Below are 25045 nucleotides of genomic sequence, written 5' to 3' on the forward strand. Positions count from 1 at the left end.
CTACTCACATATTATACTCTGCCATTTGCCAGCTCTCACATGCTTTGCTTCCTGGCCTAGTCCTTGGATCTCAAAGTCTACTACTTTATGGTGTCCTACTGTCAAGGCCACACATTGCCATATTACAAAGAAAATATTTCTTTGACAAAGTAATCCCCTCTTGAAAACAGATAGAAGGGTGACCCACATATATGCTCAAGGAGAGAAGATGTGCCCCATTAAAACAACATGGTTACCTCAACTGAAGCAAAACTTCACCCCATTTTCGCCAGCAAATTACTGGGCATACTCTCTTGTGTCAAATTAGACCAGCAACAAAACAATCAAAGTTAGTTTCTGGCAGAAATAACTCTGCAGCGTCACTGGCAGATTTCTGCCAAAGACCTACAACCAAAGGTCTTTTTGCTTAAAGCATTCAGTACTTATGAAGTTATACCCCTGTCCAAGACAGGTGTCTCTACATTTATGAAAGCTTGAAACATGATAAGCAAAAGAGCACCACACATGTACACGCTCCCATGAATGGATCTTGCAGGGCACTTTGGGGGTGCCTGAAATTTAATTGCCAGTTATAACCTAAGCAGTATTTTAAGAAACAGCGAAGGAACATGCCAACACCAAAACCAAGACCTCTTGACCCAATGAGAGTGTTTCTTGTTGTTTAATGGGCTACTCGGCCTTTTGAGGACTGCCAAGTCTCTCCAATACCAACAGTTAATGTGTCACTGCAGGTGTTGTGAAAACAGAAATCCCTGACTGGGGGGTGGGGGTGGGGTGGGGTGGGAATAAAGTACAAATTTTGAAGAGGACTGTACTGCCTGCTCGCTGCCATCTTATACATGGTGCTGCCTTTCCAAAAGCCGTCTTACCATCCAAAAAGCAGAAGCCTCCTTCGGTGCTTGTGAAAGGACCCTCTGAATTAAATCTAGCAAGCAGCACCCAATTTACATAGGAACTGGCCTCGCAATAAGCTACAAAGGAACTGGCGTCATAATCTCCCCCGTAGTGTTCTAAATTTGCCATGTCCTGTATATAGATAGCTGGATTCAGTGATCCATCAGCTGAAGACACTGGTGGTCATGGATATTCTGCACTTTGCGCCCCTTACCCCAGCAGTACCTTTAGATTTTGACAAGTGGATTCCTAGTCATGGAACTGTCTAGAGTCCCATGGGTTGCAGTGATGTGGGGAAAGGATCAAAACTGCTCCCTCTTGCCTCTTCCATCAGTGCCACTGCTGACAGAAGAGGCAGGAAGAAACAACTTTGCCCCCTTCCCCCTTTGCACTTAATCCTACTGACCAATGCAGCTTATGGGCTCCCACGCTATATAGGCCCCAAAACTCAGAGAATCAACTTTTCCAGGATCAGAAGGGACAGTTTGGGGGCGGGGGAGGACTTGGTCAACCAGATCACTGGATCCAAGCCCGCGCACCCTTGAGAACATTACAGGCACAACAGTATAGGTTTGTAGCCAGGTATTGAAACCAAGTGCTTCACAAAGTGGTCCCTAAAGATCAAGTCACAACCAGCTTTTCAGAGGCACATTTCCAAAAGACAGATTCGCAGAAACCTCAGCTTTGGACAAGACAAAAAGAGATAAAGATAACTCAATAAAAGCATTTGATTTATTGCACAATGAAGTTCTGAGGCAATCTGTAGCTGAACATACACAACACAACCAAAAGGCCAAGCTCTGAATTAACTGGTTGTGGTGGGTTTTCCGGGCTGTGTGGCTGTGGTCTGGTAGATCTTGTTCCTAACGTTTCGCCTGCATCTGTGGCTGGCATCTTCAGAGGTGTACTTCCCTCTGTGATACACCTCTGAAGATGCCAGCCACAGATGCAGGCCACGGCTACACAGCCCAGAAAACCCACCACAACCTGTTGAATCCGGTCATGAAAGCCTTCAACACTCCCAATTAACATTTGCACAAAATAAGTGCCTTCATTCTAGCCAAAGTCTGCATCTGTTATGTATTCTTTTACAGCATCTCTCCTGAACACAAAGCCATGTATATACTACATAAAAATAAATGCAGGGAATAGCCGCATTAGCCAACATATTCCCGCTTGAAAATCCAGAAAAGAGGCAAATGGAGCAAATGATATTTAGACGAAGAGCAGAGAAACAGATACTCACACTATATGGGCAAGGTCAAGGGGCTTCTCTGGCTGTTCCGGATATACAGGGTGAGGAGGCTCTCTAGTGGGTACACAACCAAGAGATTTACTAATGGCATGGCTCAGCTTCTTGGCAGGCGATTTCTGTTTTTTTAAAAAGAATTAAACACAGAGACTGGTATTAAAACAGCAGAGCAATCTGTGCAACACAGTACAGAAGAAGAACTACAATCCAGCTTGGGCAGAGGGCAGCACTCTCCACGCTCAAGGCAAGGTGCTCGGGAGTTGAAAGCCTGCCTGGTACCTAAATCAGAGTCTTCACCAGTGTCCCCCCCGCCCCACATCTCTGAATATAGTTCATCTGGCCACCTTCATGTGAATAAGGCAAACAAACAGCCTACAAAATCAAGTATCCCCATATCCCAGCTCATTCAAAGAAGCATGTCGGATGGAAGTACGCTACGAATCAGGCAGAAAAACCAAGTTGCGCATCTATGTTGAACCTGTATTCCATTTCATATTGTGACGCTGCAGAGAGGGGGGCACCAATGCTTCCCTGCTTAAAGAAGCTCTCATCTGCCAATGTGGTAGAATCAGGGAGCACAAACGCCATCTTCCCTGCAGTCTGTGAATTAGCAATACGAGCTGCATTAACAGGAAAGAACAGCCATATTCTCAGTCATAAACTGAGGCCTATTGGAATATTTAGGACTTTTCAGGATGCTGTGCAATCTGAGACGTGTCTTTGGGCCTCTGGTGCTTTGAAGCAGATGTTGCCTGAGCATCTCACTGCTGGCATGGCAACAGTGAGGACCAGACAGCACCCTCTGCTTTTTAATGGAAGCTGGTTCCCAACAAGCAAGATTCTGCACCTGATATTTTTGCCTGCTATTGTGGAAGATAGTCCCAAAATGCATGCATACAGAAAGCTGTTTTGAATTTCAGGACTGCTAATGCCCACTAGGAAGGAAAATTCATTCATAACAATGTCCCTTTGATGGCTCAAGCACTTTGCAGAGTTGCGGAAACTACAGTCCTTAAAAGAGTAAGAAACTAACCGCAACAGGTGACTTAAGAGACAGAAGGGAGTCGGCACCTGTGAGAAGAACTTGAACAGCAGCACAATGTAAAAAGAGGTCCTAGGATCATTGGGCAATTCAGCTTCACACAATTCCACATTTGATAAACTTTTATCCCAGAAGCTGTTAAAAAACACCTTATGCCCCACCTATTCGGCATCAAGAAAAGGCCCATGATGCAGAGTGGGAAGCTGCAGTCCTGCAGTCCAAGCTCTGCTCATGACCTGAGTTCGATGCCAATGCAAAACTATTTCAGGTAGCCAGCTCAAGGTTGACTCAGCCTTCCATCCCTCCGAGATTGGTAAAATGAGTACCCAGCTTGCGGGGGGTAAAGTGTAGACGACTGGGGAAGGCAGTGGCAAACCACCCTGTAAATATAGTCTGTCTAGCAAATGTCATGATGTGACGTCACCCCATGGGTCAGTAATGACCCGGTGCTTGCACAGGGGACTACAGTTACCTTTTTAATTTGGCATCCATTTCTCTTTACAAATGAATATATATATCATTGAATGGATTTCAATTTGGCAGATCGGCTTTAGGAAGTTCTTTGGGGTGCATTTTAAAGATTTTTTGACAAATGGCTTTCTTGTAGGCTCCAGAAGTTGCTGGTTTTATTATGGGAATGGATCAGCAGTTCTGCTGAGAAAAAGCACTTTGAATAAAAACATTTGAGCGACTAATCGCATTTATAATTGTATATGCTGAATGCTCTTGTCTGTTGGTTAAGTTGGAAATTTCTGTCATGTACTACCGTAGCTGGAGAACAATTTGTTCTAGCATTTTAAAGACCTTTTCAGATTATATTCAGCCTCAGCCATCAATTTACGGACTTTTAAAATCATTTAAGCTGATAAGTCAAGCTCTTGCATACATTAGAGATTGAATACTACGGGTAAGTTTTGATGTTTATGTTTGCATCAGAATTGCACTCTACTCTTTCCTGTGTCTTTATTGAAGAATAAATGCTAGATATACTCAAGTGTTGCGCATCTTACCTTTTGGTTTCTACCAAATGTATGTTACCCAACTTTTTTCAAATACTACAGATAGCTCTGCCAACACTAGCAATGGGAGAAAATATACATTTTTTTCATAACAGTAATGATTGCAATCCTATGCATACTTCTATATCATCTTATTGACAGTGACCTAATTTATGCCAACTTTGTACAACCCTAAACACATTTGCCTTGAACTAGAAAAAGCCACCCAAGATGCAGAAATAAGTTGCAAGGATTTGCTATAAGGAGAAAAAGCTTTCCATATTCAGCCGTCTTAATTGTACATGTGGTTCTGAACTTGATCCATTGGTATAGCAGCAGTCCGTATAGTTGCAAGTACATTTCTGGAGGGTGTGTCTCTCCAACCAACTTTTGCTTAGCACAGGAACATAACTTCATTCCTCACCCCCCCCCCCACCCCCCACCCCATGTATCTGTTTGACAATGGGAAAGAGAAACTCAACCAGCACTTAAGAGATCCAAATCATAATTTAAAATCATAACTTAAAATCCACCAAATATTTATTTACTGTATTTACAGCCTGAATTGACTCTTCTGCAAGAGTACTCCTCCAAGAGACAGAGAAAATTGAAACACAAAATCAACAGAACGATAATTAAAACGCTGCACACCATTATTGAAAAAATTATGATGCCCCAACTAAAAGAAACAATGAAGCAGTAAATGAATAAAAGCAAATGCAAACAGGAGCACACGGGATAGACCATAGCATGCAAAAATTAAGCAAAATAAAGACCGCAACCATAAAACCTTTCCAGCAGACTGAATAGGCTAAAACAATGTTTGGCTTAGCTCAGGTCCAAGCACTCCAGAATAGGTCAGTTTTTACCACTGTCCAAAAAGGTAACAATTAGAGAGGCAACTAGGCCTGTTGGGGAGGAGAATCATAAAACTTTGGAAACTGGGGGACACAGCTCAGAAAACCCTGCCCCATTTATTTATTTATTTATTCATTCATTCATTCATTCATTCATTCATTCATTCATTCATTCGATTTTAAAACACCCACCCCGAAGGGCTTTGTGCCTTACATATTCCATGTGCCTTACACAGAGAACACAGCACCAGCTATCTTAAGCGGCAGGCAGGTTCATGTGTGTGAAGGCACTTGTCCTGGTCCAAGGACTTTAAGAATTATATTAATTTATACAAGGCAAAAAACTCATTTTAAAATATAATCCGATTTCATGGCTCAAAGACCCCAAACCAGATTGTGAAACAGTCACTTCCACTTCACCAGAAAGCAAAGTGAGGGGTAAAACTTAAGGTTAAACACCAACCAAGTATAATATCAACATGATAATTTCTACATTGACTGTGCTAATCAACTGTAACACAGAACAGGCTCTGAAGCTATTGCATATAATTGGAGAACATTCTAAATATGCCAAGCTCTTCACATTCCATTTTTTCAAATGAAACTGACCCTTAGCAAATGGTAAAAAAAGAACAACACACACCGCCCTGGGAAAGAACAGGCATACAAACCTAGTAGTTTGCTCTCTGCCGTTCCAGCTCAAAAGTTCCCCTTCAAGAAACCAGAATTCCAGCTTTTATACTTGCGCAGAGTCTGCCCTCTGCTGGAGAAACATTGTATAAAACCACAAGACTCTAATCCTGTGATAATGAATGTCTGATATGTAGTAGGGTGGAACAATTAAGCACATTCAGACTGATTTGAAAGTGTTTCTTAAAGAGCACAGCTCATCTCAAATAACAATAGCAACAAGTTCTGCCTTACAATGGCCACACCCATTTTCTGGAAAGGTCAGCAACTACCAAGTGAAGTAGTGGTGAGGGGAACCCAGCTTCATATACATCAAAACACTCATTACGTACTTCCTGCCTCTCATGGTACACCTAAAGAAGCTCACATGAGAGTTTTTAGAGTTCAGTTGGATAACTGTTTTTCATAGTAGGTTCATACAAGCAGAGAACAAAGCAGAGTATTCCACTGTCAAACCAACCATTACAAAGGCAGCCAGGTTGCAAACATACCTGGAGCAGAGAAGACTTGTCATGTCCAACTGTTAGTAACTTGGCATGTGAACAAGTCCCTGCAGCAGGTGCGCACAGCGTGCAAGGCTCTACACCAGTGGTCTGCAACCTGTGGCTCTCCAGATGTCCGTGGACTACAATTCCCATCAGCCCCTGCCAGAATGGCCAAGTGGAAGGGCTGACGGGAATTGTATTCCATGAACATCTGGAGAGCCACAGGTTGCAGACCCCTGCTCTACACACAGGGGGAGTAAGAGCAATCTTTACTATCTATTATGTAAAGTCTTGCATTCTACATTGTGAACAGGGATGGGGGGGGGGGGGGGGGGCGTCCAGTTCAGTGGGAAGTGAGCCCAGTGGTCTTGGAGTGCAAGGGAAGCAGGTTGGGTAAAGTACCCTGAGCCCTTCTCCTCTTTATAGGTCTCCTCCGGTAAGCTTCGGAGTGAGGAGCTGGCACTTCTTCATCAGCCAATTCCCGGCCTCTTATAGAGGTGGCTCTGCAAACATGTGGATGGCCCAGAGAAGCTCAGTCTCATCAGATCTCAGAAGCTAAGCAGAGTAAGCCCTGGTCAATTTTTGAATGGGAGACTACAAAGAAAGGCCAAGTGTTAATACGTCTTGTTGCCTTGAAAATTCTGTGGACCCACTGACAGTCAGCTGTGACATGACAGCACTTTCCACCACCTGCAAACCACACATTCATTTTTTGGTCTTCCAGCCTCCCAAAGCCCCTCTTCCTCAAGAGTCTGGAGCCATGTGAGCAGCGGTCGCTGCTGTCCTTCTAGCCAGATCCTTCCGTGACTCCTTGTTGCTGCCGCTCAACTGTGCAAAGGATGGCAAGTGCTTAAAGAACCAGGCTGTTGTGGCTGCCTCCTGAAAAGGAAGCGACCCTTCCCCCTTACTATAATCACTCTGAGTCGGGGCTGTGATGGTCTCCAACTTCCCTGACACATAGGCATGTACATGCAGGAAAGACTTCAGCCGTTCTGCAACCAACTTGGCCCACGGTCAGTTTCACCAGAACCAGGAGTATTTTTTGATTTATCCAAAGCAACAAGTTACCATAAAGGACACACATCTGGAGGGTATCTTCGGTTAAGCCTGTTCTATGCCTCCTGTCAAAACACTTTTCTCCTTGTAGTGTCCTGCTGGCAAGCCCAAAGAACCTGTCTGTCCCACAAGTTCATATTTTGTTGCAATACATGCACATTCTCACAGTTTGTTCCTTGGTGCTCTGCTCTACTTAAAACAAGTGTACTGATCAATTCCCTGGCAGTTACCCTGAGGATCTCTCCATGCATACACTTAATATGACAAAACAAGAGCAAACACTACAATGGCAGAACAAAATGCTATAAGGCTGCAGGCTTCTTTATTCCAAACCACCACATTCACATTTTGCATTTAGTTGTCCGTACTGAAAACATCTGGAAATGGATGACATGTCAAGCAGGAACACTATAACCTTTGGGCAGTTCATAGGCATAAGACACTACTTGCAGGAAACTGCCCATCTGCCATTTTATCCAACATTCCTTCAGGTGAGGAAGGCACTGATAAGATCCTGCTCTGCGCATTTACCAGGGTCTATTTCCTTAACAGGAACCTTCATTGCATGAAAATCTAGCAACCCTTGATACAAAATCTGTTTTTGCAGACGGGCACCAGAAACATGGCAAACACTTCTTCAAAAAAGTAAAAGAGCATTAAAATGTTTTGTCCAAAGTTTAAGAGCGTTTCTTGATTTGCTGTTATTGGAAGAGGGGAATGCTTTTGTTATGGTTTCATGTTTTGCCTTGGAATTCCTGACTGTGCCCTATCTTGTGAAAGAGACTGCATGGATTGCTTAGTTTTACACACAAGTGGGTCTTCTAGAAAAAGGACAGCTGGGATGCTAGAGAACTCTGTGCTCGAGCAGAAAAAGGTTGCAGAAGTTGCTGGGCTGTCTGTAGGTTTTGGTAAGTCCCAGCCACTGCTTTGCTTCCAAGTAGTGGCGTATCTGCCACAGGGACATGGGGGGTCAATTGACACCGGGTGCCCCCATTGGATCACATGAGGGGTGCCCAGAGGGCCCACAGCAGGCCAGCAGGTCGCCCCTTGACCCGGCCCCACCAGGCTACTCCCCTTGGCTTGGCCCTGCCAGCTGAAGGAACAGCCTGGCAGGGCTGAGAGGCAGTCCTCAGCCGGCAAGCCCACTGGGCACCCCTTGGACTGGCCCTGCCAGGCTAACCGGGACTGCTGCCACTGACTAAGGTAAGTGGGGGGGCAGGGGGGCGCTTGGAGCAGGCCATTTTTCCCTGGTACGCCTCTCCTTCCATGATTCACTTCGGAACAAAAAAAAGGGGGGGTTGGTGGCAATTGCGAGACCTTTTTCTCAGCCTCCATTTGGGAACTTATGCGGGTGCAGGCTGCAAAGGCAACTCACATGAGTGGTCTTGAATCAGACCTAAGAGGCAAAACAATGACTATGGCTAACATAGGTAACTACTCAGTTAAATCTGTTGGCATCCCAGCAAGGGCAATGAGGCCTAAAGTGCAAACTGACTCAGAACATCTGGTAGGACCCAGCCAAGGCCCTCTCCATTATGCCCGCAGCCTACAGAGGGCCCAACACATGAGCACCTACTCGCTGGAAAGACACAAAAACATTCTTCTTTGAAGAATTAAAAGGCATTCAAGGAGGATTACCCAAGAGGAATGCTCCTTCATCTGATGCTGGTTGCTGTGAGGGCCGTTTGCGTGGCCGCGCCAAAAACAGTTTTGACAGAGCTGGTAGTTGTGGCACTGCTGGCATCGGTACCGGAAGCCCATCATGCTCTCACACCGGCAGTAAGAACATTCCACTGGATGGAAGACTTGGAGAGGACAATAGAGAGAGAAAAAGCAACGGTAAGGAACAGCCTTCCAAAAACAGACAACTTCAGCCTGTGCAAAAAGGCACTCCGCTAGGCAAAAAAGAGTTTCCAAACAAGATTAAAGTGCCAAAGAGTTCTCCATACCTCGGAGGATCCATTCTCTGGATGTCACACAACAACAACAACAACAACAACAACAACAAAAATAATTATCATGATTTGAAGATAGAGATTCAGCAATTATGGCACAAACCAGCTGAGGTTGTCCCAGTGGTAATTGGCCATTCTGAAAACACTAGGGCTGTACTTGAAACACCCTCAAACTGACAAAATCAACATCTGTCAGATTCAAAAGGCAGCCGTGCTGGGATCCACATGAATACTACGCTGATACATTACAATGTCCTAGGCCTCTGGGTGGTGCTTAAATTGTAATGAAAGGTCAACAACCAACTGAAAACTGGCAGCTGTGATAGTAAACAAAATTAAATAATAACAACAACAAAATGGCCACCCCAGAAGAGCTGCACATGGACTTTCCACGGGCCAAGCAGAAAACTTCCACTGACCTTCTGTGAGCCAGGATGGTGTAGTGGTAGAGAGTGGAAGGGTCAGCATAGTATAGTGGTTAAGAGTAATGGACTTTAAACTGGAGAGCCAGGTTTGTTTCTCCACTCCTACATATGAAGCCGGCTCAGCGACCTTGGGCTAGTCCAGGGGTAGGGAACCTGCGGCTCTCCAGATGTTCAGGAACTACAATTCCCATCAGCCCCTACCAGCATGGCCAATTGGCCATGCTGGTGAAACTGATAGTTCCTGAACATCCTGAAACACCAGGCTAAGCAGCTCCCTCAGAACTCTCAGTCCCACCTACCTCACAAGGTATCTGTTGTGGCGAGGGGAAGAGTTGGATTTATACCCCAATTTTCTCTACAACAAGGAGTCTAAAATGGAGTCTACAAACTCCGTCTCTTCCCCTCCCCACAACAGACTCCTTGTGAGGTAAGTGAGGCTGAGAGAGTTCTGAGGGAACTATGACTAGCCCAAGGTCACCCGGCAGGCTTCATATGTAGGAGGGGGAAAACAAATTCAGTTCACCAGATAAGAGTCCACTACTCATGTGGAGGAGTGGAGAATCAACCCCAGTTCTTCAGATTAGAGTCCACTGCTCTTAATACGCACTGGCCCGCAAACAAGAAGACTGTAACAGTATCATTCTGCCTGTGCACCAAGCAGATATCCATCATGATTAATAGCCACTGAGAGCCCATGAATTTGTCCACATCCCTATTAAAGCCTTCCAAGTTGGCATCCATGACCACTTCTTACGGCACTGAGTTCCACAAAATAACTATACACTGTATGAAGAAATACTTGCTTTTGTCTTTCCTGAAACATCTTCAATGGGTGATATTGGGTTCTAGTATTATGGAAGAGGGAGAAACTCCATGTCCACTCTCTCCACACTACGCATAAGTTTATTAACCTCTATCACATCTCCCTTACTCACCTTTTTTCTAGGCTAAACAGCCCTAAGCATTTTAACTGATCCTTAAGAGGCAGATGGCATTCCTGGCAATATCAAGGTGGGAACCACCTACCAATCACAAGCTCCCCAGGCCTTGCCCACTTTCCTAAAACATGGGGCAGATGCCATATTAGGGAATAGTGCTCAAAAGAGTTACAGGAGGCTCCTGAGCCACTATTACTGTATCAGATAGACACAGGCTGTAAATGGGTCAAATTAGGGCAAGGCATTTTGTGCAAGCCGAGTGTTGTACTCAAAGGGGGAAAGCAAAGAGCTGTATCTAAGGATGACTTTGCAATGGCGCCAAAACCACAATGAACAGCCAAATGACAACTGGCATTGCCAAGAACTGGAACAGAGAGTCAGGCCACATTAGGGGGTGGGCAGAATGGGGTCACCTGCCTTTTAGTGCCCCCCCATCTCTATATCTGCCCTCCACCCACCAATATTGGATGCCCTGGCCTTCATGAAAGTGTGAGAGTGGGGTATATGTGAATGCATTGGCTCCTTGGAGATCCTTTCACTATTAAAGCCCTTCATGATGATGGGGTTTTTGCTATTAGCACAATTAATAATGATGAGGATAATAAGTAGTGACTTCCCTATGCAATTAAAGCACTTCACATGCATTATCTCAGCAATCCCTACAAGAATCCATTAAGGGAGGAGAACCATTATGATCCCAATGTTATGAATTCAATTGTGGGGAGCTCTGGGGACAGGGCTGACAACTGCTTTGTTAAGGTAACCCAGCTCACAACTGAGCTAAGTCTTGCAGCCACAGAGATTTTGGCTGAAAGTTCAGGCTCTTAACTACCAGTGCAGAGCTGAAACAAAGATGGAAACTGTGACTCTCTCAAAGCCCAGAAATGAGATAGTATATGAAACAAAGTCTACATGCAATCACAGCCATTTTGGGGTCCACTGTGTGTGTGTGGGGGCAGGGGCGTAATGCCAAGGGGGCGGGTGCGCACAATGCACTGGGCGAGCACTGATGCTGGGGCGTTCCGGGGCATGGCAGGGGCACGGGGCGCATGCATGCCCCAGGTGCAGTTCCCCCTCGCTCTGGCCCTGAGCAGGGGTCACAGCTCTAAGCATTTTAACACACCTTAAGCATTTTAACATGAAAGGACAATTTCACACAGATAATTCAGATTTTTAAGAGCCTTTTTGTAGCAGTACTGGTACATCAGTGCTGGCCGTGGCATGAGTGAGGTGCAAGGCAGAGCCTAAATTTACTAATGTGTGTACTATGTAGAGTCAAATCTTCCTTTCCCCAGCTTATCAAGAACACCCTGATGACTTCAAACAGCAGCTTTTATGTGTAAGGAGAAACATGTAGGGAGGCAGAGAGAGAAATTCAAATGTCCACACTGATCAACCTACCATTTTCGACGTGGGCAAGTCTGTGCATGAGAGGTAGCCACACAAGGCACTGGGGCGGTGGGTCAGCCATTAATGTGTCTAAGAACATGTTTAGCATGACCTTTTTCTGTTAAGAGAGAGACCCAATAGTTAGACAGAAGCCAAACACGTGTGGCTTCAAAAATGAGCAGAGAAGCTTCTTCACAGCCATTCCATCCTCTGTTGCTGGCAACAGGTATTGCTACCTCTTAAGTCTGTCCCAACACAGTACGGTTTTAGAGGTGCTGAGGAAGCAAACGAAGATAAAATGACTCCATCACTGTTTGTACTACATGTTTTAACTACCCGTACATGTAAATAACTTGTATAATAAGAAGGGATTAACTGGGTGGTCGTGCAACAGGTAGGGAGAGAGAACCCTCATAGAAACTTGTGAGAAGCAGAAGAGACAGTTGAGGATATGGCAATAGAGAGTCAACGTACTGCGGGGGGATGTGGTAATGAAATCGAAGGAATTAGAGTAAGATTTTTACAGTTGAAAGATGATACTGGACAGAAACAGTTACAGGAACGGTTAAGATGTTCCTCTAGATCCTTTAACACCTTCAGTATAAAGATGTTAGATGATCTAGATAGAATGCAGTTAATCAAAAGGGCTGAGAATATGAAGCTACTTGTGCACTAGCTTCTGAGTCAATTCACTTGCTAAAGTTGCTTTAAAAATAGTAATATAGGTCTGGATAGTTTGCATTGTGCTTCATAATCAGAATTTTTTTCTTTTAAGAAACTAACAAGATGCTCTTAACTGAGTCTCCAACCTTGTTAAGCCTGCAGGCACTTTTGAATTTTGAGAAAAGGCAACAGGTAACCTCATAGAATGACTACCATGGCAAGTGGGACCAAAAAACAAAACAGTTGGTATGGAAGGAAGGCAATTATAAAACATGGGAATTTCCAAGCCCAGACTTTTCCCATGGTGGAGGCATAGCTATTTCTGAATGGACCAAAAGATTATGGCTCCGGCTGAAGTAACTCCTTTTCCAGTGAGATGGAAGAAAGTCGGTAATGGTTCTCTGCATTGAGGAAAACGTGTTTTGGGGAAGAAGCAAATGGGCATCACAAAACACATTAGTGAGCACAATGCTGCCTAAAGGTGCCATGTTGGGGATCACGACTGTTAACCTATGCCTATTACCCTAACAGATAGTGTTTTGTCCCTAAACTGAAGCTTCACAATAAAGTTACAATCATATCAATGTGCAACCAAATAGTCACAAAACAATAGGAACAATATATGAATGGGTTGCAAATCGTTTGTAGGGGCGTAATATATCCTTAACAAAGAGACACTCATTTGAACTTTATTATTCACCTTTGTGTACTATATTTAGATAAGTTTATAGAAAGTGATATAAGAAGTCAAACAAGTTAGATAAGAATGGTCATTCCATTGTACAACTGATGTGGACAATTTATGTTACGTACATGTAAGTAAAAAATTGATAAAAGTATCCATGCTTCACAATAAAGCCCATGTGAAGCAGAGGCTGTATACTCAGAGGAAAAGATTTATCATCAGAAAAGGAAATGGAGATAGGTAGGGGTCAGTGATATACCCTATCCCAATTAACTACCCAAGCAAAACCAGCGAAGTGAGATGCTGTTGCACAGTTTTTCACAAAACATCTGGTGGCAGTAAAGGTGGGATATGGCCATTTTTCTACATGTGTTTAGGAATGGACTGTGAATTGTTGCAGGACATCACTGAAGTCCAAATAGTTAAGTCTCCACAGGTGTAAAGACATCATAACTATTTTAGCTCATTCTTACTCTTTAATCAGACTTTGAGACTAAATTTGCACAAGCATTTAGGACAGCATGTTGCAGGGTTAAACTTACCTGCTGAGGAAAACATGTCCGCACAGAGTTTTCTGTGTAGCCAAAGGAAGGTCCTTCAAAAACAGCTGTTGGAAGTTTCAAAACCTCTCGCAGAAACTGGTCAAACTTTGAAAATATCATCAAGCCATTGGAATCAGACATCTGAGAGAAAATATCTAGAGCAAATAAAAAGCTGTGTTTAGATTATAGCTTAAATACTGTCAGGGCAGGGCAACCACACAGTTACTCCTTATTTTCATCTCTGTTATATTAGCTCTAAGTCCTGTAGCAACTTTTCCTCTCTCTTTGCAGGGAAAGCGAAGAAGATCAGCATGCATTTAGATTTACTCAGGTTTTTGTGCTCCTCTCTGCCTTCCCCCACCCACACCACACCAGGTCCTTCTCTCTCTTAGCGCTACCATTTCAGAAGGGTTGGAAGGGCTGTCTGCTTTTATTTTTGTGCTGAAGATCTATTGCTGAAGCTTAGACCTAGTGAAATTGACAGGAAATTGACATGGTGTAGCAAACCAATGCTAGACCAAAGACAACAGGCAAAACAGGGCAGTCAAAATGGTAGATTGCTTCGGCTAGGGATGCTTGGCAGGAAAAGAATCTCTGCGTAAAGAAAAAACTGAAGGAAAACCACATTGCGAAGCAAACAGCTGTGGAGTAAGTGGAACATGCATAAATAGCCACTGAGTACTAAAAAAAAAAACAAGAATGCCAAGATGTTAGTTTTTTTACCATTTGCATAGAAACCGACCAATCTCCTGTGAAAACAAGAGTCTGAATACTCCCCATCAAATACTGGCTGACTGTGCTTTTTAACTGAACTGGCATTCAGTTTTGTTGTTTAACAGGTTTTAATTGTTTTATACTGGAATGGTGCATTTTAAAGCTTAATTGATTGTTTTAAGTTTTTGTGTTGTAACCCGCCCTGAGCCCTGTGGGGATAGGTCGGGCTATAAACAAACAAACAAATAAACAATCTTAGTTACGAAGAATTAGGTTTTAAATTGTATAGCAATATATGTAATATACAACTTCCTATCAGTCCCAAAGAAAGAGGATTTGCACTCTCCAAACATTGAAAGAGATATTTTTAAAAAGCAGTCTAAATATTTTGCTGCCTTTCATAATGTGCTTTTAGAGGGGTGGTGTGAAAGAATTAACTGTACATCTTAAAAGGTTTACTATAAGCTAACTCAGCGCAGGAGTAATTACTCTTAAGCTCTACCGATAAATAAGCACAGTAGGGAACTTCTAGACCAATCAAGAAGATACCACAGTGCCAAAAATAGAAGAAAACAAAGTCCATTATGTTCTTCAAAAGGAGAAGACTCAGTGGGTCAGTGGAGGAAACCAATGACAGATTTCCACTCCAGCTTCTTCTATCATATCCCTTACAGGAGAATGCAGGCACAAGGAAGAAATCATTCTCCACACTATTCAAGCTCCTAAGAGCAGAATAAACCACTAGTGGGTAAAGACAACAAGTAGAAGCAAGAGAGAAAGCTAGGACGATCCCCAGTACAGTTGACAAAATTGCAGACAGATATTCAGAACAATTTAAAGAGTTAGTGCTGTATTTTTATAGGGATAAACTAAACCACATAAAGCAGAGAGAAAGCTGTTGAATTCACCAGAACTTGTCAGGTTAGATGCTGACTTTAAAAAGAAGGCAGGGAAAGGAAACAAAGAAAGATGTTTATTATATTATCATAAAGATGTCCAGTCTATACCTTGAGACAGTCTTCAGAAGTGATTATAAGAGATTACATGCAACCATAATTGCATTAGAACGAGCTCAATACAAAATAGATTTTAGAGCATGAGAGAAAGAAGGAAAGCTGATCTTACTCTTGATAATATATATTTAAAAACAACAATTCATATCTGCTTCTAATCAGAACATAGGAGTGCAACGCAAGGCAGAGGGCAAACATGAAAAAAACATGGCTTGTATCAACAAAACAAGAGATTGCCTATTAAAACATGAAAGTATGTGTCATCGAGTTGCAGATGACTCAGGGTGATCCCATGAAGTTCCACCTCATGGAGTTTTCAAAGCAAGAGATGAGCAAAGGTGATCTGCTGTTGCCTTGCCCTCCATATCATCCCCAGTATTCCTTTGTGGTCTCCTAACCAAGTACCAACCCTGCTCAGCTTCTAAGCTCTGACAAAATCAAGCTAGCCTGAGCTAGTAGGGCTGCTACAGATAACCTTGTAAACTGCCTAAAATTAATGTCCAGATTTGCTAATAAGAATGACTATAAATGACTAACATTTAAGAACAAATCAATATAGAATTTACAATCCACTCAAAGGAAAGTTTGTTTTGCATATCTCATATGCATAACAATATTTCTATGTTCACATTTTCCTGAGGTTTAATTTTATTTCAATTTTAAAAAATGAACAACCGCCAGTTCTTTACACATTTAATCCAAGGGCAATATTCCCGTATCTTGCAAATATTTATATGCTGTTAATTTATCCACCTACATTGAACCAATGGAATGGTCATCCTGATGAAAAGGTTCTGGAGAGTTCAAAACCTTATTCCCTATTTAGTAACTGTAATGAGCCTTTGCAAGAGATATTTCATCACTATCACTTTTGGCAAGGAAGGCCAACCTCAGAAATTATTTACTGAAAGCAAAGCAGGAAGGATTCCACTAGCAGGAAAACCAGAGCACCAATTTGCCTCCCTGCTGGAAACTGCCACGGGCATCTGGCCACACAACTTGATCAAGCCTTAGAAAAACAGCCTCAGATGTCCCAGAACACTGGAATGACTCCAAAGAAGTCAAGCTAATCTTGGAAGTGAAATGCTAACTTGAGCAGTGGCAGGAATCCAACATGTAGGGCAGAAAGTGTGAAACAGAATGGTGCCAGAAAGGTACTCCAGGAGGGCAGGTAACTGTCACGTATTTAATTTATGACACTTTTGTCACCTGGTTCTTCTGTCTCAGGTGTCAAAATGTCTCAGGCTAGCCTGGCTCCTCAAGACAGAAGTCTGGAGTAAAAGGCAGCACAAGAGTGTCAAAAACCCTGCTGCCAAGAGTAAGCATTAAACAGTGATAACTAATCAAGCCGGCAGCACTGGGCGGAACTCTGTTTAGAGAGGGCAACAGGTCCAGATTAAAGAGGCAGATTCAGTCCTTTGCAAAAGTGCATTCAGCGGCTGAAATGGGAAGGAAGATCCACGGAAGATGATCAAGAGGTAAAACAGAATGGATGGCCACACCACAGCATATGAAAGCAGCGCATTATAACAGGGGAAAACTCTGCCAGGAGACACTTGGGGAAACAGAAAATCAAACAAATGGTGGAGCGTTGATGTAAATCTAGCTATACAGCTCCCCAAAAGGGAACTGAAAGAAGAAGAGAAGAATTCCCTGGCGCAAGCAGTTAGGAGTAGTGGGCCTAGAAAGGTTTATGACCAAGTCTTCCCACAGCCAGGTCAGACAGGGCAAAGCAGAAGAAAAGCAGTAGGAGGTTATTTAAGACATTTCTGCCCTGCCATTTCTAGTGAAATGGCACTCAGGACAGCTTACAAGACATGAAAATGAGAACAAGAGACCACATTATGATCCAAACTGTCACACAAGCAGCATAAAAATCAGAGGCGGGCATTCTGCCACTCTCAGCTGAACCTCACCTCCTCAAACAAGTCAACAAGTGCTCTGTCGCAGGGAGCGTGACTGCCTCCTCTCTCCTCTGCTGTCTTTGGGCCAAACTGCCTCTTCCCACACTCTACAGTGCCGAGACAGCACATGTGCTATGATGAGCACGAGCATGCCGAACTGCTTGGATTTCAGTGCTGAACACAAACAAGCTCAGGAGAAAGTGGGCTGACAATAACAGATCATTAAAGTTCTGCTGAGCAAAACCTGAGGGAGGGGAACCACCGTCAGCTTGCAGTTTGTAGGCAGGACAGGCCTGGCAGAGAGAGGTAGGAAGATGCCAGACATCAGTTGTGGAATCCTCCCTCTCGCCCTGAAGTCACACTTGATGGAAGTCAGCAAAACTGTTTGGGTTTGACAGGCCTGGGGCTGGGGCGGACTTAGATGAGCTTATACCTTTTCCAGGATAAAGATGACACCAGATTTGAGAATTCATCTGCCATTTCCTGGACTGTCTTGGTTCCAGAATGCTCCATTTGGGTCCTCATGCCTATCTAGTTCTGTCCCCAAGGCACAAGGACTCAAGTGGGGCATTTTAGAACAAAGATGGGCCAGGAAATGGCAGATGAATTCTCAAATCTGGTGTCCTCTTAATTCTGAAGAAGGTATAGCTGTGAATGAGGCTGTTAACTGCAGTGGAAGGATTCTTGCAGAGCCCAAACTCACTGTTGTTGTTAACTTCAATTCTACTTTAACTTAGGGGAGCACATGTGGAATTTTGTCTCTGATGTCACTCTAGCCTTTGAAACAGTTCAGGAAGCAGTATGCAGTCTCTTTGGTTCTGAGCACCTCAGAGCCCAGTGAGAGGTCAGAGGGGAACACCCAATTCAGATCTATCACTTTGCATTTTCATCATAAAACCTTTCCTTTGGCGTCTGGGCGAGAATGGTCTCGCCCGCGTGGCTGGCGCCTGCATATGACATGGCCTCTTTTTTAGCTCCACGGGAACGCAGAGCCAATCAGAGACCAGCCCTGGGGCCAAGCAGCCACCCTTACTCGAGCGAAGACGAAGCTTGTGCCAAGGCCCGCCCAACCGCAATGGCAGGTCGAGCCATGGCCGCTTTTTGCCGGATTAAAAGGATATGTTGGAAAGTGCATTTGTGGACTCATGCTACGTGCTTTTTCTGGGGGGAGGGTATTTTGACATGCAATTTTATTATGTGAACAGAGTGGGCTTGTGGTAGTTTACAATGAGGCATGTGGCATTGCAACAAAACCAGAACAGACGTATTCACAGCTTTTATATTCCATCCACCACAGAAGTATAAAGCCATCCAAAAAGCTCTTGAGTAAAAGTGCCTGACAGGTTCTCCTATGCATAGGCGGGGAAGAAACAATCATTGTTTCTACTGGTAGCCCACTGGAGAGCAAAAGAACCTCTGGGAAAGCCTTGTAACAGATCACCATAGAATGACCCTCCCTAAAAGAAGGGACAATGGAATGAATGAAACTGGAATACAGATTCATGCAGAGAAAGGCAGTCCTTTGAATATGCAGATTTTGGGCCATAGAGTGCTTTATATGTCAAAACTGACATCTTTAATTGAGCCCTGAAACATAATGGTAGTCAGTGCAGATATTCTAATCTAAGGTATAACATTACAAAAATGAGATATTTTGTTCTAAAGGAGAGCCTCTGTATTTTGAACTGACTGAATATGCCTTTAAGATCAGCTCCACATAAAGCTTATTACAGTAATCCAGCCTTAGTCAGAGCAGCCAAATCTAGAAATGGAGCTAATGTACACACTAGATGTAATTGCTAAAATTGCCTTCTACCAATACAACCATTTTAACTTTACCTATCCATCGACAAAGCCCTATTCAACAGTAAATCCAAACTAATTGCCTATGGTGCGGATGAGTTATTCCATCCAAAGTTGGCAACATAATTCCCTTTCCAATCTATCAGGTTTTCTGACCAGAGATGGTCTTTTAAAAAACCATTACTATTCAAAACTAAATCAAAATGCAACACATAGATAATAAAGACACAAAAGAAACACACCCACTGAAATATACTCTATAATATTTTTGCCCAAGCCCCATAAAGTGAATTGTACAAAATTCCAACATTTAATAAAAGAAAACCATTTTAAACTTCATTTTCTTTCCCACATATACATATAACGTTGCATGCCAGATTTTTTCAGAATCCTTTCTCTCTGGAACAACATGCCATCCCACACTTGCATCATATTTTGCTATAGTTTTGTCTTATCTGGCTTGAGTTCCTCCTTAGCCACCTGACCAGAGTGTCCAGGGAACAGCCTGAAACTGTACATTGGACAGAGCACAGAATCATAGAGTTGGAAGAGATCCCAAGGGTCATCTAGTCCAACCCCCTGCCATGCAGGAACACATAATTAAAGCACTCCTGACAGATGGCCATCTTACCTCTGTTTAAGAACCTCCATTCTACCACACTCCAAGGTAGTGCATCCACTGTCGAACAGTCCTGACTGTCAGGAGGTTTTTCCTGATGTTCAGGTGCAATCTATTTTCCTTCACCTTGAACACATTACTCCTGGTCCTAGTCTCTGGAGCAGCAGAAAACAAGCTTGCTCCCTCACCAACATGACATCCCTTCAAATGTCTAAACATGGCTATCATGTCACCTTTTCACCTTCTCTTCACCAAACTAAACACCAAAGCTCCCTAAGTCTCTCCTCGTAGGGCATTTGAGAAAGGAATAGGAAAAGAACATTAAATAAACCAGATGTCAGGCTTAGGGAAACCTTCCTCAGCATAATGGCAAGAAAGAGTAGTGGGTAGAATCTTTGTGCTGATTTTACCAACAGAAATGCTCTCTTTAAACAAGATACTTCTTCTTTTCAAGATACTTACATCTTAACTTGTCCAGAATTTTTCCGCCACACATGGTTGCCAACATCGCTTTTATGGAAAAGACCGTCAACTTCCCGTGGCCCTCGCTGTAAAACAAAGGCCATAAATCATTTCACATGAGTTTCTAATTACTAATGATACAACAGTAGCATGCAACAGTGGCGTATCTGCAATAGAAACATGGGGAGTCAAATGTCACAAGAAAGAGGCACAAGAAATGCAGGTTTGTTCGTGGCTTCTTTGTATTTTTAGTGTTTTTTCCTATTTTGGCCTGCAATTGCGCAGTTTTTAGGCTAGCAGCACCAAAATTTCAGCAATTTTTCAGGAGACTCTCCTGATGATATCACCCAGGTCTGGTGAGGTTTGGTTCAGGGGGTCCAAAGTTATGGACTCCCAAAGTGGGTGCCCCATCCCCCACTGTTTTCAATGGGAGCTAATAGGAGATGGGGCTACACCCTTGAGGGTCCATAACTTTGGACCCCCAAACCAAACTTCACCAAACCTGGGTGGTATCATCAGGAGGGTCTCCTGAAGATACTCTGAAATTTTGGTGCTACTATCTTAATAATTGCACAGCAGGCACCCCCCAAATTCCCCCAGATTCTCCTTTTAAATCTACCCCCTTCGGAATGGATTAAAAGGGAGAATCTGAAGTCCCCAGTTTAAACATTGAAAGTATGCATGACAGCAGTATTTACACTGTGTCCGGACTTCCCTCTGTGATACACCTGTGAAGATGCCAGCCACAGATGCAGGTGAAACATTAGGAGCAAGTTCCACCAGACCATGGCCACACAGTCCAGAAAACCCAGCACAACTAGTTGAATCCAGCCGTGAAATCCTTCGACAATACATAATCTTGATTCTGAGAGCTGTACTTCAACGTTTCTCTAATGTGCTGGTGACCTTGGAGATTGGGTTGCTGAAGGGGAAGGCCAGAGTTTCCCTTTCATGGCATTTACGGCTTCAGTTGAACATTAATCGCCAAGGCCCTCTTTGATTTTAAATGACAATTTTCAATGAAAATGGTTAAAGACCATAAAAGAAAAATTTGAATCTCTCAGATTTTCTCCTCAGACCCCTCTTGCTTTAGGTCTGGATACAGCGAAGCAACTATTAAGCAAAGAGCTGAAAATATTGAAAGACAATTTGGATCTTGCCGGATCCCCTATTCTGAGGTCACCAGTCAATTGTAAATACAAACTGTGTAACAGTTTATAAATTTGCCATAATTTGACAGAACTGAAAGTTTTTCAGTGTTTTCAAATTACATTAAATTAGATGTGTATCATATCGCTTTTAAGTTAAATTAGATGTTTTAGAAGTATTTCTGCGAACCAAAAATATAATTATTTGCTTTCATATATATATATATACACACACACACATATACATATACATACACACACACACATATATAGAGTGTGTGTGTGTGTGTGTATACAGCCGTACACACACACAGAGAGAAAGAAAAACAGAAAGCTGCAACAACCTGCTCAGTCAGAAATCTAAAGCAAACAGAATGAAGTATGTATGAAGAAAAGAGATTTGCAAGCTTCCCTATAACTACAGTGTCAGTGGGAAAGGCAGCTACTGGGACCAGAATTAAACAGCAACTCTTGGGTCAGGTTTGTCAATCATTCTTGCCCTCCACGACACCACTTTGGCAATTACAGCTCCTTGTGTGAAAAAGGACTTAAATTACTTTACCAAAATGCAAATCCCCAAATTCTGTGAAGTCTCCCTGAACTGTAGCTGCAGGAGCAGCAGCCTGTACTGCCCCCACAAGCCCTTCTTGATTAAGAACAGAGAGTGTGCCAGGCATTGCTCACATGAGCCTACTAGCAAATCACAAGCTCCAGATGGCACATACAATATTCTGCCTTCCCTCCACCTCTGAGGTTTCACTGGGCAGAAGGGGTCTGGAAATTACTGTGCCCATTTGTGAGAAGCAGCTCGGCCAGGTTTCCAGTACCCACTGGACTTTTAAGGGAAAGAGTTTCTAAGCGGTCACTGGGATCAGGTCACCTGAGACCAGTGAAGACACAGACTAAAGTTGAACACATGCAGACTAATCCAGGAAGAGAGCCTTGGAGTATCACATCCTGAGCAGTCAAAACCTCTGAAAGACACATCCAAGTCAAAGAAGTGAGTAGTGGGGACATGGTTAGTTCAGGCTTCTTGTGTGAACTGAATGTTTTCCCTCCCCATAAATCATAGAATCATAAAGTTGGAAGAAACCACAAGGGCCATCGAGTCCAACCCTTGGCACCCTCCAAGGCGGCATATTCCACTGTTGACAGTGGAAAGTTCTTCCTAATGTTTAGGTGAAATTTCCTTTCCTGTATCTTGAGTTCTAGCCTCTGGAGCAGAAGAAATCAAGCTTGCTTCATCTTCAACATCACATCCCTTCAAACATTTAAACATGGCCATCCTGGCTAAATGTTGCTGTAGGAGTAGGTTTATACCAACACACCCCACTCTGGAGAGCCAATGAGTTGCAATTATTAGAGTAGGACATGGGGAGCCGTCCAAGTTCTTATTTATTTACAGTGTTTTAAAATGGTCCTTATTGAAGTTACTGTATTTTTATTGCAAACCGAAAGGTATTTTATTAATTGTTGCTAGCTGCTCATGGGAATGTCAACTCAATGCATGGCAGCTGTGAAAAAGGCAGACTCTATGCTGGGGATAATTAGGAAAGGACTTGATAATAAAACTGCAAAGATTGTCATGGAGTTATATAAAGCAGCGGTGCAACCGCAGTTGGAGTACTGTGTTCAGTTCTGGTCGCCACATCTCAAAAAGGATATCGAAGAGATAGAAAAAGTGCAGAGAAGGGCAACGAGGATGATTGAGCGATTGGAGAACCTTCCTTATGAGGAGAGGCTGCAGCATTTGGGGCTCTTTAGTTTGGAGAGGAGATGTCTGAGGGGGGATATGATTGAAGTCTATATAAAATTATGCATGGGGTAGAAAATGTTGACAGAGAAATTGTTCTCTCTCCTTCTGGCAATACCTTCAGAACCAGGGGCATTCATTGAGAAATGCTGGGGGGGGGGAAGAATTAGGACTAATAAATGAGGCCCTTCGAGGGCCAGAGTATGCGGTTAATAATATATGTACATGTGTATAATAATAATAATAATAATAATAATAATAATAATAATAATAATAATAATAATAATAATAATAATAATAATAAAAGGAAACATTTTTTTCACGTAACTTGTGATTGGTATTTGGAATATGCTGCCACAGGAGGTGATGATGGCCACTAACATGGATAGCTTTAAAAAGGGCTTGGACAGATTTATGGAGGAGAAGTTGATCTATGGCTACCAATCTTGATCCTCCTTGATCTGAGATTGTAAATGCCTTAGCAGACCACATGCTCGGGAGCAGCAGCAATAGCAGCAGCAGAAGGCCATTGCTTTTACATCCTGCATGTGAGCTTTCAAAGGCATCTGGGGGGCACTGCAAGTAGCAGAGTACTGGACTAGATGGACTCTGATCCAGGAGACTCTTTCTTATGTTCTTATGAGCCCAGATTTGTGGTGGGGATGGGGGATATAAATGTAAATAAATAAATACCAGGCAGGAAAAGGAGCATTTTACTTTTCTCAAGTGTTCAAAATAAACAAAGTAAACATTAAATACTTGCAGTGATCTTCAGAAACAACCCTGAAAGGTTGATGCTATTATTCTCCCCGCTACCACCCCAGGAATGAATTCACAGGCTGTGTCACAGTTTGTTCTCTTCACAATTATACTACACAGATGTCTCAAAACAGTCACCCACAATACCCCGTAGCAAATTTCCACTGAAGTCTAATATGGAAGTATGTCTAAATGGAGAAAAAAAAACCATCATTTAATGTGCTTAATGTAGCCCTTTGGATTCCAACGTAATCTGAATGGATAATGTTGAACAGCCCTGATTCCCTGCAGAAGCCCATTAATTTCTTCAAAACAATAATAACCTGCTTCTCTTTCTCTGCCCCCCAAAAAGTGGCTCAAGGAAGCTTCAACATCCTATTTGGCCAATTCTGGGGCCTTCATAGCACCTGCAATAGGTAAGTGCTAAAACTGTAACATCAGTAACACTCTACATTCTGGCAGCCTCTTTTTTTAGCCACTTTGTACATACAAAGCGACCAGCACAGATCATGAACCTGTAATCCGTAGCCTGAAGAAACAAGACACAACAAGGAGATAAGCATCTTGCTCGAGCAAGATTTTAAGGCGGGAACAAGGGCGTGCCTCTTATGCCATCTGCTTCAGTCATAGGCATGAAAGACTTAGGCTCCCGGCGTAGACAACCTTCACTTGGAAGCAACACAGATTACTTCAAAAGGAAAAAAACCCTCAACCGAGGCAATTACTAGCCTGTCATATGCTGCTATCATGAAGTTGAGGAGAAGGCTGATGGATTGCTCCACGCTGATCTGGTGAGTAGAAGGAAGGCGTTTATTCAGCTGGTAGTAGATGGATGAAATTATGGTTTCCAGTCGAGACACGTTGATCTCTGTGTTGTGATCCAGTGTATTAAGGCCATTGTCTCGGAAGGCTTCAATCATGTTCCAGATATCCACAAGGTGAACTGGAACATAGAAAGGAAGGTTTTTACTACTAAATGATGCACCTTTAGTCACCATT

General features: G+C 43.1%; 1 protein-coding gene across 13 annotated transcripts in view; it reads right to left on the reverse strand.

Annotated features, from left to right (window-relative positions):
• Positions 1-25045, reverse strand: part of DTNB (dystrobrevin beta) — a 171536-nt gene that overhangs the window by 121142 nt on the left and 25349 nt on the right. For 11 of the 13 annotated variants that reach the window (XR_007246191.1, XR_007246196.1, XR_007246195.1 and 8 more), the window contains 6 exons: positions 24776-24989; positions 20387-20472; positions 13872-14026; positions 11994-12099; positions 8913-9079; positions 2141-2265 (listed from right to left, as the gene is read on the reverse strand). Coding sequence is in view for 1 of the 13 variants with exons in the window: in XM_048516275.1 (XP_048372232.1) it covers positions 2141-2265; positions 8913-9079; positions 11994-12099; positions 13872-14026; positions 20387-20472; positions 24776-24989 (853 nt within the window). In the remaining 12 variants the exon portion in view is untranslated. The remainder of the gene's footprint in view (positions 1-2140; positions 2266-8912; positions 9080-11993; positions 12100-13871; positions 14027-20386; positions 20473-24775; positions 24990-25045) is intronic. The other 2 variants (XR_007246197.1, XR_007246198.1) reach the window with 1 other exon arrangement.

Source organism: Sphaerodactylus townsendi, linkage group LG01 (genome assembly GCF_021028975.2).
Source record: "Sphaerodactylus townsendi isolate TG3544 linkage group LG01, MPM_Stown_v2.3, whole genome shotgun sequence".
Taxonomy (NCBI): Eukaryota; Metazoa; Chordata; class Lepidosauria; order Squamata; family Sphaerodactylidae; genus Sphaerodactylus; species Sphaerodactylus townsendi.